Source organism: Kogia breviceps, chromosome 19, assembly GCF_026419965.1.
Source record: "Kogia breviceps isolate mKogBre1 chromosome 19, mKogBre1 haplotype 1, whole genome shotgun sequence".
NCBI lineage: Eukaryota > Metazoa > Chordata > Mammalia > Artiodactyla > Physeteridae > Kogia > Kogia breviceps.
Genome location: NC_081328.1, coordinates 11,031,448 through 11,050,132, shown reverse-complemented (window position 1 = coordinate 11,050,132; position 18,685 = coordinate 11,031,448). Strand labels below are relative to the sequence as shown.

The 18,685-nt window shown below is 46.5% G+C and overlaps 1 protein-coding gene and 1 non-coding gene across 7 annotated transcripts in view; both read right to left on the bottom strand.

Moving 5' to 3' along the window:
* Nucleotides 1–10,455: 10,455 nt before the first annotated feature.
* On the bottom strand, nucleotides 10,456–10,528 carry TRNAQ-CUG (transfer RNA glutamine (anticodon CUG)). Its single transcript has one exon. It is a non-coding gene; the product is annotated as a tRNA-Gln (tRNA).
* Nucleotides 10,529–11,935: 1,407 nt separating this feature from the next.
* The window catches only part of ZZEF1 (zinc finger ZZ-type and EF-hand domain containing 1), a 117,298-nt gene continuing 110,548 nt past the window's right edge, over nucleotides 11,936–18,685 (bottom strand). For 3 of the 6 annotated variants that reach the window (XM_059046626.2, XM_067021535.1, XM_067021534.1), the window contains 2 exons: nucleotides 18,237–18,390; nucleotides 17,329–17,637 (listed from right to left, as the gene is read on the bottom strand). In XM_059046626.2, the coding sequence (XP_058902609.2) occupies nucleotides 17,404–17,637; nucleotides 18,237–18,390 (388 nt within the window). In that variant the 3' untranslated portion in view covers nucleotides 17,329–17,403. Of the gene's footprint in view, nucleotides 12,066–13,346; nucleotides 15,745–17,328; nucleotides 17,638–18,236; nucleotides 18,391–18,685 lie in introns of those variants that run through there. The other 3 variants (XM_059046627.2, XM_059046628.2, XM_067021533.1) reach the window with 2 other exon arrangements.

The following is an 18,685-nucleotide window of genomic DNA, read 5'->3' as shown; positions in this document are numbered from 1 at the left end:
GCCCTGGCTCGCTGGTGACCTTGGGGAACTCCCTGAGCTTCAGACCTCCTCAAGCCACCCGACAGGCCCTCTGGATCTGTGCTGGCAGATTCCTGGCTCCAAGGTGAGCCTGGGCCAAGCCACAGTCTCCCTCCTCTGGCTTCCACTGCCACCTCCACCCGGCGGTTCCCATGGCGGCAGCCTCGGTCCTCTGTTTACTCTGCTCTCTGTTTGTGATTTTTCCACAACAGGCCATTGAGGACACAATGCCAGCTTCCCCCCAAGGAGGTGCTGCGGAGCCCACACCCACAGCCAAACAGCGGATGTGACTCTCCAGCCCGGCGGTGGGGGGTGGGGCGTGCATCTCAGACTCCCATGGCCCCTGGGCCGAGATCTCAGCCTTCTGAAGGGGTGCAGAGAGCCCGGGTCAGATTGGGGTTCCATCCCCAGAAACATGCGTGGAACCTACAGCAAGTCACCTGCCCTCCGAGATAACTCCCAGGCTGTAAAATAGGTCATGTGGCAGCCTGGGGGCCTCTGTGAGGCTCCAAGAGCCCACCGCGACAAAGGGTCTGCCTTAGCTCCTCCCAGAGGCAGCCCCTGCCCGGCATCCCCAGGCACGAAGGGTCAGAGACTCTGGGCAGCAAATGCTTCCTGCCGCAGCTGGCTCCAAGCCAAGCACTGCCTGGCCACACACTCAGGTCAAACCAATAGTATGGCTCTCACCCCGGCCTCCGGTCCCCAGCCAGGAGCAGGCCCCGGATGAAAACGCCAAGACACAAATCCTAAGCATCACTGGGTTTTGTGGTCCTAAGTGTATATACCATCATTGTAAAAAACTAAATATAGAAATAATTGGAAAACAAGTGTCCTTAAACTTCTTGGGTTCCCGGCATAAGACAGTAACTGACACTCAACATGCAGTATGTTAGGTGTAATCTGAGCACTTTGCCTGCCTTTACTCCCTTTATCCCCACTGAGGTTTTCCTCCTTTGATGGTTTATCTGGGCTCAGAGAGGCTAAGTGACTTACCCAAGGGCACATACTTGTTTATGGTAGGTTCAGGAGCTGAATTCTAACAGTCAGGCCCCTGAAATTCAGGAGGCTGATCTCTGTGTGATGTTGCCTGGAAACGCTGACATCTATTGTTTTGAGGTGCAGGGTGGGACCAGTTATTTTTCCAGGAGCTTAGAACAGTCTACCAGGCACTCTAAGCCTGGCATCCTCTAAGGATCCTTATCCTCAGGGCCATCCAGGCAGGGTGGGTGAGGAGCCCTCAGCTCCAGGCCTTCTGTCTCCTGCCTCAGCCTTACCCCAACCCCAGACTCTGGGCCCTTTGGTCACTGGTGGGCTCCCCCTCCCTCCCAGCCAGCCTGCCTCCGGTCCCCTCATTTCAGTGTCCTCCCACTTCTCCAGCTTATTTCCCCAATTGCTTTGTCTTCTTGTCCTGTCTTTACTCATCATATTCCTTTCTCCTAGTCTGTCTTTTTTCATCTTCCGAGACCCAGACCATCCTGGCCTGAGCTGGGTCTGGCATTTAGTAGACCTGTCCTTTCCGAAATGGTGTGAGTGTGTCCTCTCTTCAAGGTTCTCAGGGGGCCTGGGAGACACTCAGCCCAGGGGTCTGTGTGGCTGGGACAACTGGATATTCACATGCAACAGACTGAAGTTGGGCCCTTACCTCACACCATACACAAAAGTTAACTCAAAATGAATCAAACAGTTAAAACTCTAAAATTCTTAGAAGAAAACATAGGGGTAAATCTTCCTAACCTTGAAATTTATAATGGTTTCTTAGATATGACACTAAAAGCACGGGCAACAAAAGACAAATAGATAAACTGGACTTCATCGAAATTAAAAACTTTTACAAAGGAGGCAAGAATATACAATGGAGAAAAGATGGCCTCTTCAGCAAATGGCACTGGGAAAGCTGGACAGCTGCATGTGAAACAATGAAGTTAGAACACACCCTCACACCATGTGCAAAAATAAACTCAAAACGGCTTAGACTTAAATGTAAGACTTGATACCACAAAACTCCTAGAAGAGAATATAAAATAAACAAATGGGACCCAGTGAAACTTAGAAGCTTTTGTAAAGCAAAGGAAACTACAAACAAGACGAAAAGACAACCCTCAGAATGGGAGAAAATATTTGCAAACGAATCATCGGACAAAGGATTAATCTCCAAAATATATAAACAGCTCATGCAGCTCAATATTAAAGAAACAAACAACCCAATGCAAAAATGGGCAGAAGACCTAAATAGACATTTCTCCAAAGAAGAAATACAGATGGCCAAGAAGCATGTGAAAAGCTGCTCAACATCACTAATTAGAGAAATGCAAATCAAAACTACAATGAGGTGTCACCTCACACCTGTTAGAATGGGCATCATCAGAAAATCTACAAACAAGAAATTCTGGAGAGGGTGTGGAGAAAAGGGAACCCTCTTGCACTGTTTGTGGGAATGTAAATTGATAACAGTCACTATGGAGAACAGTATGGAAGTTCCCTAAAAAACTAAAAATAGAATTACCATATGACCCAGCAGCCCCACTACTGGGCATATATCCTGAGAAAACCATAATTCAAAAAGACACACGCACCCCAACGTTCATTGCAGCACTATTTACAATAGCCAGGTCATGGAAGCAACCTAAATGGCCATCGACAGACGACTGGATAAAGATGTGGTACATATATACAATGGAAATTACTCAGCCATAAAAAGGAACGAAACTGGATCATTTGTAGAGATGTGAATGGATCTAGAGACTGTCATACAGAGTGAAGTAAGTCAGAAAGAGAAAAACAAATATCATATATTAACACATATACATGGAACCTAGAAAAATTGTACAGATGAACCGGTTTGCAGGGCAGAAATTGAGACACAGATGTAGAGAACAAATGTATGGACTCCAAGGGGGGAAAGCCCCGGCGGGGGTGGTGGTGGTGGTGTGCTGAATTGGGAGATTGGGATTGACATGTATACACTGATGTGTATAAAATGGATGACTAATAAGAACCTGCTGTATAAAAAAATAAAATTAAATTCAAAAAAAAAAGAATGGAATATTACTCAGCCATAAAAAGGAATGAAATAATGCTATTTGCAGCAACATGGATAGACCTAGAGATTATCATACTAAGTGCAGTCAAAGACAAATATCATATGAAATCACTTATATGTGAAATCGAAGAAAAGTCACAAATGAACTTATTTACAAAACAGAAACAGACTCACAGACATAGAAAACAAACTTATGGTTACCAAAGGGGAAAGGGGAAGGGATGGATAAATTAGGAGTTTGGGATTAACAGGTACACGTTACTATATATAAAATAAAGAACAAGGACCTACTGCATAGCACAGGGAACTATATTCAATACCTTGTAATAACCTATAATGGAAAAGAATCTGAAAAAGAATATATATGTATATATGTGTATATATATGTATATATGTGTGTGTATATATATATATATATATATATATGAATATATATATGAATCACTTTGCTGTGCACCTAAAACTAACACATTGTAAATTAGCTATATGTCAATTAAAAAAATTTAAAACTTTAATGCATCAAAGGAACTATTAAGAGAGTAAAACGACAACCCATAGAATGGGTGAAAATATATACAAGTCATATAACTTTACTTTTTTCTAGATAAAAGTCTAGTTTCTAAAAGACACAGGATAAGCAGGGTGTACTTACTTTTACTCCAAGATTTTTTTGGAGAACACGTTCTTTAAATGTTAAAAGACATAATAGTAGAGAATGCAGAATTTACACAAAATTCTAGCTACCGTGGGAGACTTTAAGAAATGTGGAACGTGAAGTCAAGCATGTGGGGGGAATGTGAGTTCAACTTCTTGCTCTCCTGCCAATGACGGACTTGTACAGGAGGGTTTACAAAATCTGCAGGGCTCTGTGGATGGAAGGACCCAGAGGGCTGCCTTGCTGGGCAGGCTGGTGGGGAGACCACAGACAAGGTCAGCCACCAGGAGGAAGCCTGGACCTTACTGGGTCTGTCTGTCACTGCCACGTCCCTGAGCCTGGCACAGCACCTGGCTCCTAGCTCACTGAATCAGGCCTCTTTTGTTTGCAGGTAACAGAAGCTGATCTGAGAGTAGGTGTGCCAAAATGGGGAACTCTCGGCTCCTGTGACTGACAAGTTCAGGGTAGCTGGTGTCAGGGCGGCTGTATTAAGAGATGAAGCGTCCTCATTTTTAGGCTCCTGACAGGAGCGCAGAAGGGCCACGCTGATGTTCCTGTGTCCCAGCAAAACCCCCGTAGAGACAGAACTTCTCTTTCTCCACAGTTGCGGCAAAGGTCCTGGGACAGAGTTTCACTGGAATGACTTGGGTCACGTGCCCACCCCTGGATGAATCACTGTAGCAGGGGAACAGAAGGCTCTGATTGGCCAGGCCTGAGTCCAGGCCAGGAGCGGGCATCCTGCTGGGTGAGCCCCAGAGAGAAAAACTTCTGCGAGAGAAGGGAAAATGGCAAGAACAGGTGCTTTACGTAATAATATACATGTATATTTACTAACATGTAAAAACGTTCACAGCGTATTACTAAATGAAAAAATGAGTTATAGTGTCTACAATTTTTTGACCTATAGTGAAAGTCTCACAACATCTGCAGTAAAATATTAACATTGGTCATCACTGGCAGCGAGATTATGGGAAATATTCTTTTTGCTTATCTGTATTTTGAAAAAAAATTTTTTTGCAATAAATGTGTGGTACTTATTAATGAGAAAGGAAAATAAAAGTTGGCTTTTCGGTTTTTGTTTCTTTTAACATTCTATTGTGAGAGTTTGCTTTTTCAAGTTTTGTTTTTAAATTTGTCACAGGGTTTGGCTTTCTGAGCTCCAGGCTGGAATATGCGGTGGGTTTCCTGCTTGGGGAATTATGTTTTTCCAGGTTGCCTGAGAGGCACTGGGAGTTTGGAACAAACAGGAGCTGCCCGTTTCTCATGAAGCGCTGACCCTGGGGCAGCCCCTGGGCCTGGGTCACCACACCGCCCTTAACGCTGAGCCTCACATGCCAGGCCTCAAGCCTGCGTATTTAATTTTACCCTTATTTGCATGAGCACCGTTCCTCACGCAATGTTAATGTTGTGAGACTTTTCCTTATGGGGAAAAAATATTTTTTCTTATATAAATGGGATTGTTGACATTATTTATATCTTGCTTTTTTATTTAGTAATACGTCTATCTTTATGCCAGCATCACACTATCTTGGAATTCTGTTGCTTTGCAGTAAACTTTGAGAGTGTGAGTTCCCCATTTTTCTTTTTTCAGGATTGTTTTGGCTATGCAGTGTCCCTTGTCGTTCCATGTGAATTTTAGAATCAGTTTGCCAGTTCTTCAAAGAGGTGAGTTGGGAATCTGACAAGGGATGGCACCAAATCTATAGATCAGTTTGGGGACTATTGCCATCTTAAGAGCAATAAGTCTTCTGATCTATGTATATGGAATGTTTTAAAATCTATTTAGATCTTTAATTGCTTTCAACGATGTTTCATGGTTTCCACCGATAAATTCTACACTCCTTTTGTTAAATTTACTCCTAAGTATTTTATTATTCTTGATGCTGTTTTTTTGTTTGTTTTTTTTGGAATTGTTTTCTTAATTTCATTTTCGGATTTTTCATTGCAAATATGTAGAAATATAATTGATTGTTTAATATATATTGATTTTGTATTCTGCAACCTTCCTGAATTCGTTTGTTAGTTCTAGTAGTTTTTTAGTGAATTGTTTAGGATTTTCCATATACAAGATCACGTCATCTGCAAATAGAGATAATTTTACTTCTTCCTGTCCAATACAGAATCCTTTTCTTTCTTTTTCTTGCCTAATTGCCCTGGCTAGAACCTCCAGTACAATGCTGAGTAGAAGTGGTGGGAGTGGACACCCTTGTGTTGCTCCTGATATCAAGAGGAAAGCATCCAGTCTTTCACCAGTAAGTATGATGTTAGTGGGTTTTTCATAGATGCCCTTTATAGAAGATCTCTTCTACTCCTAGCTTGTTGTTTTAATGAAAGGGTGTTGGATTTTGTCAAATGCTTTTTCTGTGTATTTTGATGATCCTGTGGTTTTTGTTTCTATTCCATTGATATGGTGTAGAGCAGTAATTGATTGATGTTAAACCAACCTTGCGTTCCTGTGATAGATTCCATTTGCTCATGGTGTATAACTTTTTTCTGTGATGTGGATTTGTGCGAGTATTTTGTTTAGGATTTCTGAATCCAATTTCATAAGAGATAATGGCCTATAGCTTTCTTTTCTGGTGCTATCTTCACTATTTTGGTGTCAGGGTAATACTGGCCTCATAGAATGAGTTGGGAAGTATCCCTTCCTCTTCCACTTTTGGAATAGTTTGTGAAGACTTCTTTGGTATGAATTCTTCTTTAAATTTTGGTAGAATTCTGCAGTGAAGCCATCTGGTCCTGGGCTTTTCTTTGTAAGTAGTGTTTTGATTACTAATTCAGTATTCTGTTAAAGACTTTCTATTTCTGGGAACTCCCTGGTGGTCCAGTGGTTAGGACTTGGCACTCTCACTGCCAGGGGCCTGGGTTCCTGAAGGTAGTTTGTATCTTTATAGGAATTTATTCGTTTCATCCAAGTTATCTAATTTATTGGCATACAATTGTTCATAGCCTTCCTTTATAATCCATTTTATTTCTGTAAGGTTGGTAGTAATACTCCTTTTTTCATTTCTGATTCTAGTAATTTGAGTATTCTTTTTTATTTTCTTGGTCAATTCAGCTAAAGTTTGTCAATACGGTTGATCTTTTCAAAGACCCAGGATTTGATTTCATTGATTTTCCTCTATGTTTTTCTAACTTTATTTCATTTATTTCCACTCCAGTCTTCATTCTGCTTTCTTTAGGCTTAGTTTGCTCTTATTTTACCATTGTGTTAAGGTAGAAGTTAGGTTACAGATTTAAAATCATTCTTTTTTTAATGTAGGTAGTTACGGCTTAAAATTTCCCCAAGCATGGCTTTAGCTGCTCTTTGGTGTTTTGTATCTTCATTTTTATTCACTTCATTTTCTAATTTTCCTTTTGGTTTCTTCTTTGACTCATTGGTTATTTAGGAGTATGTTATTTAATTTTCATATATTTGTGAGCTTCCCAAATTTCTTTCAACAGAATAACAAAGAGACGCATTTGTGGGACTTCCCTGGCGGTCCAGCAGTTACGACTCTGCGCTTCCACTGCAGGGGGCACAGGTTCAGTCCCTGGTCGGGGAACTAAGATCCTGCATGTGGCGTGGTGCGGCACAAAAAAAAAAAAAAAAGAGAGAGACACACACACTTGTGCACATGTTCTAAGGTTTCTGCGGGATACGTTCCTGGGTGTGAAATTGCTGGGTTAAGGGTAAATATACTCAGCATTTACTTAGATCTTGCAGAAAGGTTGCATCAGTTTGCACACCCACCAGCAATGTGTGAGAGATCCGGGTAAGGTAGAATTTTCTAGTTTTTGTGAACCTCGTGGATAAAACAATTGTTTGAATTACATTTCAGTTATAAATGAGATTGCACATTCTTTTTCATATGTTCTTTGGCCAGTTGTATTTCTTTCTCTGGAATTTATATTGATGTAAGGTGTGAGGTAGGAATCAAACTTTATTTTGTTTTCCACATCTGACCCAACATGCTTTCAAGCTTTCCTCTCCTTTGCAATAGTTCTAACTTTTGTATAGTCAAAGTTGTCCATCTCTCCTTTATGGCTCCCATCTTTGATGTCATGCTGTTTGACACTGCCTCTGTTGGACAGAGCTCTTTATGCCTGGCTATCCTGGGCCTCCATTGCTCAGGGCCTCACTGAAGTTCTTGTCAGAAGTTTCTCTTGTTTAAGGAGCAGCCCAGGGCCCCCTCCCTTAGCAGAGAGGCAGGAATGGGATGGCTGTCTCTAAGAAGGATGGTGGACCTCTAAGCTTTGTGACTGACATGTCTAGGACCCACGTTTATCCTTCTTGCTTTTTCTTTTTAAAATTTTATTATTTTGGGACTTCCCTGGCAGTCGAGTGGTTAAGACTCTGTGCTTCCACTGTAGGGGGCGCAGGTTCGATCCCTGGTCAGGGAACCAAGATCTCACATGCCACACGGCACGGCCAAAATAAATAAATTAATTAAATCTTATTATTTTGTTTTTAATCTTCATTCATTCCTTTCTGTTATCTTGCCTACGTTTATTTTGCTTTTTGATTTCTAACTTCTTGACATGAACACTTAGTTCATTTAATTTTGCTTTCTTTATGTTAGTAAAAATTCACTTATGGTTATGATTTTCCTTGAATAAAGCTTTGACCACCCTCCATATGCACAATTTTTATATTTTTTCACTGTCATTAACTTCAAAATAGTAATTGCAGTGTGGATTCTCTTTTTCACCAAAGAATGACCTAGGATAGTTCCCTTCCCTTCCGTTTCCTTGTTCTGGTGGCTAGATTTCTAAACCTTTTGTTAATAACATCTGGTCTTACAGCATATAATTTCTGCTTTAAGTTTTTTAAGTTTTTTTGAGATATAATTCATAGAACATAAAATTTACCATTTAAAAGTCAAACACAATGTAGTAGTTTTAGTGTAGCTACCATGTTGTGCAACCGTCGCCATGATCTAATTTCAGAGTATTTCCATTACCCAATTTCTGCTTTTAAAATATTTATTGAGAAACCCACTCACATTAAGTCAAGTAAAAAGGGGAACACTCTCACAGAAATGAAGTGGAGGAACAATAGCTGGATTTCAGAGGAAAAAGAAAGTACTAGGAAGCTACTCTAGGGCTGGGAATCTCTTATTGAACCTCCTTCTTTTCATCTACTCCAATATCTACTCTAGATTAGTTTCATTCACTTGAACATGGCTCAACATGACCACCAGCCCCAATTTTATGTAACTTTTTAGATCCACGATTTGCCACAGTTTTTGTGTCCTAAAATCCTTATTTCCTAAAGGGTCTGATTGTCATAAGTTGGGTCAGGTGTTCACTCCTGATCCAATCACCTGTGGCCATAATGGATGGTTACTTGCTCACCATCCCGCCAGCTGCGCTATGAATGGGGTCAGGTTCCCTTAGAAAGATTATATGGGAAGAGGTGTGATGTCCAGCATATCTAATACAGTGGCCTGAAATAGGATCCATTTTCAGGAATTATCCACGAGCACTGGACAAGAAGGCCTTCTCTGTGGGCACGATTTGCACGCACACACACAAGCACAGGTACGCACCCACACTTAAGGACAGAGCAGTGCTATTAACTGCTGTAAGACTCTTGAACAGAGAGACGGTGGGTGAGTGTGTTGTGGTCTAGCCAGCCTGTTAGTACCATGATGGGAAGCTGAGTGGAGGGGTCCATCAGCCTGGGAAGAACTGGACCTGGGAGAGAAAGTGAGGACTTGGAGCAGGGGCTGGTGTAAGGTGCTTTATTTATTTTAAAATTTATTTCATTGAAGTATAGCTGATTTACAATATTGTGTTAATTTCTACTGTACAGCAAAGTGATTGTTATTTATACATATGTGTATATATATATATATACACATATGTATGTGTGTGTGTATATATATATATGTATATATGTATATATAAAAATATATATATATACACACACACACACACACATTCTTTTTCATATTCTTTTCCATTATGGTTTATCACAGGGTACTGAATATAGTTCCCTGTGCTATATAGCAGGACCTTGTTGTTTATCCATTCTACATATAATAGTTTGCATCTGCTAACCCTGAACTCCCAATCCATCCCAGTATAAGGTGCTTTAGAGAGAGGAAAAGGTAGCTCCTGTCCTTTCTGAATCCTGAAGGGCACTTCCTCCCATCTTTGACTGATGACCAGAGCTAGCCAGTCACCTGTGGTAGAACTGGCTATGCTGTGGCTCCTGCCTGCTCTGCCTTGACCATCTCACAAGCCTTGATGAGCTGCCCAGCCCAGCCCTGGTTGTGTCATGGGGAGTAAGAGGAAGGCCTATGTCCACACCCGGTCTGCAGGGCAAAGGGAGCACAAGGCCCCCAGGGTAGCATGACATGGTCCACCCAGAAGGGGACCCTCAGGGAAGGGAGGCAGGCCTAGGAGAGTCAAGGCCTGGGAGGGTCCACTGCCCTCCTTCTCAGGAGGTTCTCTGTCCATGGCCAGTCTCAGCGAAGGGGAGCTTTGTCATGAAAGCTTCCTCACAACTCTGCTGTTCCTCTTTTTTCAAATAACCTGCTGTTAAATGAGAAGGATGTCACCTACCTTCCATTACAATTGCTCAATTCTCCACACATTTCTGGCAGCGTCTGCCTTATGTAATTTCTGGTGGGATTTGGTACAGAAAACCGTTTTAATTGCAAATTACACTCTTTAAAATAAATAAGTATATATTTGGCTGCACCAGGTCTTAGTTGCAGCATGCAGGATCTTAGCTGTGGCATGCGGGATCTAGTTCCCTGACCAGGGATCGAACCTGGGCCCCCTGCATCAGGGGCGTAGAGTCTTAACCACTGGACCACCAGGGAAGTCCCACAAATTACACTCTTTATCCACAGAAAATATATTGATCCATAAAATGACATTTGGTCCAGTTTAATTTTTTTTGTCTTGAATTGCATTGCCTAATACTAAACGACCCCGATTTTCTGGTCTCATCTGCTTGATGTACCTGTGCTCATTCTTTTCCATGTAACCTTTTTGTTTTCAGATCAGTTGTTTTTGGATGTTTTTCTCCACTTCTGTATGGGAAACGTCTATACCACTAACGGATGAGGGGCACCTTGCCCGGCAGGGTAGCTGAGTGCTTGAGCAGGTGTCCGTGGGGCTCTCCCGGCACATCTGCTGCCCAGCTGTCACGGATGCTGTGCTGCTCAGCAGTTCTGGGCTGACAACCTGCAAACTCACGGGTCTCCCGAGTAGCTTTGTAAACATGACGTTATATCATGGCTAGAAAACATCAGTTAACAACTTAGGGAAGCATCACATGAAGAGACAGTGAGAGGCTGTCGCCACTGGGAAGTCAGTGGTGGGCAGCGGTCAGGTTGGAAGGGAGAGGAGAACCATCACCTGGTTCTTCACCTTCACCTTTGTGAAAACCCAAGAGGGACGCAGAGCAGGGGAGGGAGGGGGACAGACAGACAGACTGACCTGGAATCCAGCTTTGCCTGGAGCCAGACGCAACTTGGGCTTTTTCAGTTTTGTGAGTCAATAAATTCTCTTTTAAACTGAGCTAGTTTGGAGTGGGTTTAACTTGCAACTGAAGAAATCCCAGTAAATCCAGGGCAGTGCCCCCAAGGTTAGTCTGGAACTTCACTGAGCAAGAGCAAAGCTCCGTACCAAGAATCCCTAGAAAGGAGAGGCATAACTTGGCAATGGCTGCAGCTTACTGTCATCTGTGGCTTGACCGGACACTGTCAGAAGTCTCTGATTTTATTTCAGGAATTTTTACATATTTGCTTTCCATACACCTTTCATATTGGCGTGATGAGACAGAACTACGACATTTTTTCGAACTATTGGAGCCAAATTGTTGCATAAATTTGGGCCAGAATTGCTTTCAGCCGTAAGAGACCACACAACAAACGTATTCTCTCACCCTCTCCCTCTCCCTCTCCCTCTCCCCTCCCCCCTCTCCCCCTCTCCCCCCCTCCCCCTCCCTCTCTCTCACGCACACATGCACTTCTGGAGGTTGGTGGGTCTAGGGCTCATTCAGTGCTCAGTGTAAGTAAGGGGTCGGGCTCTTCCTCTGCCCCCCTCGCTTTTGCCCTGTGGCAGCAAGACTGCTGCGGCAGTGCCCAGCATGGCGCTCTCACCACAGTCAAGAGGAACAAGTGGGGGCCGGGGCAGAATCCTTTCTCCAAGCCCTCCCAACAGGCTTAAGCTGAACTCTCTTTAGCCAGAACTGGGTCACACAGGTACCCTGACTGCGGGAGGGGCTGGAAAAGTGAACATTCAGCAAATAGAAATGAGATTACCGAGTTGGATTTAAACCAATCGTGACTTTCCTCAGGAGCTAGTGGAAGGTCCTATCTTTCTTGAGATTAGAGTATCTCCAGTCGCCACCTGCAAAAAAATTGGGTTCTGTTAGAAGGGAAGGGGAGTGGGTGGGAAAGGGCAGTGAGGAAGTGACAGGGTCCACCATATAGGGCACACGGGGCCATGTTTACATTTGGCCTCAATCGGAGGCTGGTTTTGTTTTTAATAGAAATTACCATTTTAATTAAAATGCAGACTGGAGAACTTAGTATATGAAGAGGAAACACTGGGGGCTTAAAATCCTTGAAAACATCAGAATTTAAAGCCAGAGCCTGGTTTTTTAACCAGGTGGTTTACATGATGGTTTACATGAAGCTCGGACACCTAGCATAATGCTGATTGGTTGACGACGAGGGCTGACTCTGTGTCCTGGCTCCTGGCCCCGGATTCCTCAGAAGGCAGTCTGGGGGCTTTAGGGGGTTGTGTCAGGATGCTTTCAGGCCAGAACAGATGGGCCTCGAAGGTTGGTTACGTCCAGCTCCCGCCAAAGTCTCTCTTCTCTAATTCATGAGACAGCCCTCAGCACTAGGAAAGTGGCTGAGAAGGAGGCAGAGCAGTAAGTGGCAAACCAGCGATGTGAGGGAGGAAGCGCAAGACCCCAGGATGGGTAGACATTGGCCTCGTGTTTAGTCAGAAGCAGGTCCAGTGGCAGGCAAGGAGGAAACCGGGCCCTGGAAGGGCAGCAGCCCCGTAAGACCCCTGCCTTCCTCCTCTCGGTTGGCTGCACACAGGTCCTGTGACCTACAAGAGGTGAGGGGTGCCTGGGGTGTGTGGCTGGAGAGGAGCTGACCGGGGAGAGAGCGTGTGTGTGCACAAAACTCTAAGTAGCTGTGCAGAGGGACAGGCCCCGGGAGCAGGGGCTGAGCATGAGCCCCCAGACCATAAGCCCGAGGGCAGGGGCATCTCCTGCACCACTATAGTCAAGGCAGGAGGTGCAGCGTTCTGATTCCTTTCTACCCTGAGGCCGTGGGATTCTAGAAATTCATCAGGATGGACTTGGTAGAAACTCCAGGTATCATCGTGAGAAAGGCAGGAGGAGGGGAAGGAGAGGAAAAAAAGAAAAACCCTCATACAAGTGTACCTTTTTATATAGAATTTGTACAATATATTTCTCTTCATTTGCATATTTTACCCACAACTTAACATCCTTTATACAGGCTGAATTTACTCAGCTGATATAATCAAAATTCTTTCCTTCAACCAAATAAGAAAAATTCAAAATCGTAAACCTGTAAGAAAACAAATTAAAAACGATGATGAAAATAAGTCACTCCTCGTTAGGAACAGCGTCTGTCTGTACAATATACATGGTTTGGAACAGATTTCTTTATAGATTAGGCACATGTTTCCACAACACCTTCATTCCTGTCAGCTTTATCTCATTCCAGGCAGTCCCGCCTAAGAAGGATCAGAGGGATGTTGGTCTTGATGGAAATCGCGCTTTCGGATGCTGCTGGCCCAGCTGGGGACCAGGGGAGCGGGCCTGGCTCAGAGGCGCCACCCAGTGGCTGGAAGCAGAGGCGGGTGGGATGCAGGGGAGCTGGGCCAGGCAGAGCCCTGCCAGGAGAGAGCAGCAGTTGTGTGTGAAGGGGAAACCGAGGCTTATTCTGTGCAAACTGAACACAGAGAGACCAGAATAGCAAGGGTGGTGTACAGAGAGAAGCTATGAGGAGCCCAGCGTTTATTTACAGTTTATCTTCCAGGCAGGAGGATGGGGAGCACAGCTGGTGGCTGCTGTCCGTTTGAGGCACGGAGGGGTATCGGGGAGCGGGGGGCATGGCGAGGGTAAGCAGTGAGTGCCCCATCTCCGTGCTGACCTTCCGTGGAACCCCTCAGTAAGCCCAGGCCCGCAGTAGGGACCTCTCCTCCCAAGCACGGCGCTTCTCTGTGATTTCTCTCCTCGCTGTGAGACCCACCTGGGTCTGGGTGGTACGGAGCGTAGGCCCTTCTCTGGGGATGCAGGCAGAGCAAAAGATGAGAAAGCGGCTTCTACCAAGCCAGCAGCGCCTCACACCTCAACACCGTGGGACACCGGGCCAGGCCCGGGCCTTTCCGATGCCAGGGTGATGGGCTTCAGGTCACCGAGCTTCAGGACCTGTCCTGTTTGTTTCTGTCTCCTTTGAATTCTTCCCTCCATAGTGGCTCCACATGCAGCTTGGGGCTGGATGTGAGAATTCTCAGCCCTGAGAATCCAATTTTAGGGCTGTAGAAGGTCGCTGCACCTTGGCCTCCTGACCCAGAAGGCAAAAGTGCTCTTGTGGTGAGATGCTTCTGGGACCAGGAGTCTTGGGCCCTGCAGAGGGGGCTTCCGAGGCCATGGCAGTGCTGATCTGCTCAACTTGGCCCTGGCTATGATGAGCTTTCCTTGGGTTTGGCCCTGTGTCGGGGGACATGCTCGGGCCCAGACCCCCGCCCTTAAATGGCAGCTGGCTCAAACATTCTTCAAGTGGCGAGTCCCACTGAGGCTTATCCACGGCACACGTGCCAACCCAGCCTCATATTCCAAAGCGTGGCTTTGGAAAGAGAATAGTAATCAGCACTTCAGGGCAAGACTACAACCATTAAAAAAAAAAAAACCGTGGAAAACAGCATTCATTAGAACTAATGTAGTTATTGCCAGACAAGTGACAGCCAAATAACCACGGAGAGTCCCAGAGGTGGACGTGATGGATTACCACGACCGTGGAGCAGAAATACAATCATGTGGTTTTGTTTGTTTTTACTTCTAAGGTAAGATATCCTCTGATTACACTTCAAGTCTTTAGGTACAGAAGCTAGAGTATTCTTCAAGTTCTGCTACTTTCACACAAACCAGTTTGTCCCCATGAATGACCGATGCACTGGTCATGCCCCCGAGCCTCTCTCAAGGGAGTTGGTGTGGTTCTTTCTAAGAACATGAGGTGGGAACTGAAATATGTTAAAACAACAACTAAAACAATGCAGCTGTGCTGGGAGCAGTGCACGGGCGGACGTGCACGGCGGCCTGCTGGCTGTTCCCAAGGGCACTTGTTCTCACCAAGGATTTCTCCGGGATGGCCGAGGCCGTGCAGGGGGCCAGTGTGGCAGTGGGTTCCATACTGAATGGTGGGGACCAGGTGGCAGCCCCGAGCCGCTCTCACTGGTTTTGGTTTGGATGACCCAGTCTCAAGAAGCAAAAGCAAAAGAAGAGCTCCCAGGCTGCTGCTGGAGGTCCTGCTGAGAAAGGTGGCCCAGGGCAGACCCTGTCTTCCCCTGAAGGTCAAGTGCAGGCAGTTCCAGCTCAACGGAGACAGAGCCCTTTGCAGAGCGGCTGCAGCCAGGTCTTCTTGGGGCTGCGGCTTCTGCAGGGACAGACCCTGGAGGAGGCTGGCCTCTGAACAACCTTCTCGAGGGCCTGCTGCCTGCCCTTTCTGATAATTTCGCGCTGGTCTGCCTATTCCCACATGCTATTGTACATGCAGGTGCCTGGCCTGTGACACAGCAAGTTCTCGGAGACGCGGCAGCTTGGCATTCTAGTTGGGGCGGAAGGGGGAGCTCAAGGAGCGCCAGGCACCGACACCACACGAATCTTCCCGAATGAGTTTAGGCATCTGCTCTAAGATCCTTGTGGACAGATTAGCTAGTTCCATGCACACCATACCAAGGGCTAACACTCAACATTCCAGAGGCGGGTGGCCTTGTTTGGGTAGTTGATGGCCAGGCTGATAGCAGCAATATTCTGCAGAGCCTGTGGAGGGAGAAAGAGTCATCACCAATGTCAACAACCGGTCACCTGCTGGGTCACTAACTGCTGACAGAACAAGACCCTCAGCTGAGCACCTGAGGGGGGCAGGGGAGAGGCAGACAGACGCGAGACAGATGTGGTTCCCCTCACCAGGGGGACCACAGTCTAGAGTGAAAGACAAAGCTATCAAGAAAGACCACATGGAAACTCCAAATGTAGGCAGAATCATCACTGTCCCGAGAGAGGAGCAGGTGCAGTTCTGGGGGCTCAGAGGACACGTCGGCGGCGGGGGGGGGGGGGGGGGGGCGGTCTGGGAAAGCTGTTTAGGGAATGGCGACAGCAGCACGAAAGCGCAGAAGGGAAGAAACAAACAGCCAGTGGGGGGCCTCCCGGAAGCAATGCTGGGAAGGCAGACACCCTGGAGCCAGGCCAAGGCTGGTCTCCAAGCCAAGGCGGCAGGAGCTGGTGGGGGGGGGGGGTGGAGAGGTGGAAGCAGGGAGAAGAGGCAGAGCGCCAGTCCAGCACAGTGGACAGGCTGTAGGGAGGGTCAGAATGAGGATTAGGAGACCGGACACAGGGGCAGGTGAGAGGGAGGAGCCACAGGAATATGGGATGTGAAGCTTCCGGTGTCAAACCGGTCAAATGTCAAGATTTCACTGTGTGAAACCTTGGGACACCACGGGTGGTGACGGCAGGGCTGGAAGGCGGAGGGGAGGGAGTTTTCACTCTGCCTTTGGGTCTCAGGACAATTCACACAAACCCCCCTGTCGTGGATGGGGGAAGCCCGCTTCTAAGCAGGCACTCTGACCCTTTTTTGTAGGACCGTAGGTTCACTGAGAAAACTTGCCAGGAACAGAGTGCAGGGCGCTGGCCGGGACTCCCAGCCGGATGCCCCCTCAAGTGAGACCACGGGCAAATCTTTCCCTTCTCTGAGCCTCAGTGTCCCCATTTGCCCACTGTGGACGCAGACCACAGGCTCTGTGATGTTCAAGGAGTCTGTGAGCCTAAGGTTCTCAAAATGTAGTCTGGAGCCTGCAGGTTCCCCAGACCTTTTCAGGGGCTCCGTGTCGTGGAAACAATTTTCATAATAATACCAAGACATTATTTCTCTTTGTTCACTTTCATACTCTTACGAGTATACAGTGGAGTTTTCCGGAGGCTACTGTGTGATAATAGAACAACTGAAAGCAGAAACAGATCTGCAAATCCAGCTGTCTTCTGTTAAGGCAGACATGAAAGAGATCTGCAAAAATAGAACACAACGCTACCCTTCTCAAAAATTGTTTTGTTTTGAAAAATACCATTGTTTTTCACAACTGTAGTATTCAATAGAATGAGATTATTTTTAAAAACAAATTGATAAGTGTTTAGCATTTAATTTCTAACTTGATTTCTAAATTTAAAATCTAATTTAATTTCTAACGGTATATATCAATACATATAACGCACATAAACAAAAGCTTTTGGGGATCCTCAGTAATTTAAAAGCGTAAAGGGGCCCTGAGACCCAATAGCTGTCAGAGAGGAATTCTCCTACCAGGGAAGAAAGTTACATCCAAAAATATCTGAAATCTAACTCCATGGAAACTTCAGGGATCAGCCAAACTATAAATTTAAGGCACTGGTTGTTCTGGTTTAAGAGCCACAAATTCTTGCTAGTGTCTACTGACCCCACAGCTTAATACGAACGACACTGATAAGTGGGGCTCCGCTGCTCTCTGTGACACCAGCAGGAAGTGGCTGACTCGGAACAGAGCCCGTGTAAAGCCGGGGTGGAGTCTGCACGGGTGCCAGGGGAGGTCCGGCCGCCCGGGGAGGGCGTACCTGCGCCGCGCAGCGCAGAAGGTGGTCGTCGGTGGTTAAGGCCAGCAGGTAATCCTGCAGCAGGCCGAGCTCCTGCGGAAAGAGCGGAGGGCAGCTGTCAGAGGCCACCTGCTAGCGGACACCCACCCACGACCCACGACCCACGGCTCCAGAAGACTCGGGTGGGACACTGCTGCCCACTCTGCCGGGCATCACACTGCCTGCTTTCCTTGGGAGCCACGGAAGGAGGGGCCGGTGCGGAGCCAGGTGTCCTGACTCACCGCAGTCTCCTCACTATAAAACGAGGGCTTAAGCTAAAGAGCTCTGAAAGGCCCTTCCATCTCTCACAGTCAATGAGTCTATTGTGCTGAGGGGAAGGAAAAGAGGAAGAAAGAACCCGTTGGTTTATCTTCCCAAACTCACTGCTGTCAAGGGTCGATCCAGGGCGGTTTCGTTCCCCCTTTGGCATCAGGCCTGAGCAAACAAGCAATCTCAGGGAGGGCCTGGCTCCCTGGGGTGGGAGAGAGGGGAACCCCGGGCCCCAGGCCACGCCTGTCTCCCTGTGCGGGTTTGCCAAGCCCCCACGACACCCCGGGCTCTCAGAGGGCTGTGACCTGAGGCCCAGCGCTGGCCCCAGGCAGCAGATGAAGCAGAGGCCTGGAACCTGGTGGGGAGGCAGGACAGGCCCTCACCTGGGCGCGGTTCTCAGTGACAAAGAAGAGCTCGGTGAGGGCGCGATGCAGGGGCAGCAGGATGCCAGGCTGTGTCACGTCCTCAAACAGGCTGTACTCCATTTGGGTGAAGAGCTGCCACAGGGGCTTCAACAGCATGAGGTCACAGAGGTCGCTGTGGTAGAGGGGTATGGTTTGCTGGGATCACGCCCATCAGACGTCAGACAGACAGAGGGCAGCTGCCGGGCACTGCAGCTCCAACGCTCCCCGCCCCCCCATGCAGTAAAGGCAGGACAAGACAGTTCCAGTCACCTCACCCCCCCCCCAAAATAGCCCATAATATTCACCAATGGCAAATTTAAAAAGGGGCAGCATCTCAACTTCAAACCAGGACTCCGGGGAAAAGGATATCCTCAAGCACATTCACGTAAATCAACTGCACATCTTTAAAAATGGTTGTTAAAAACTTC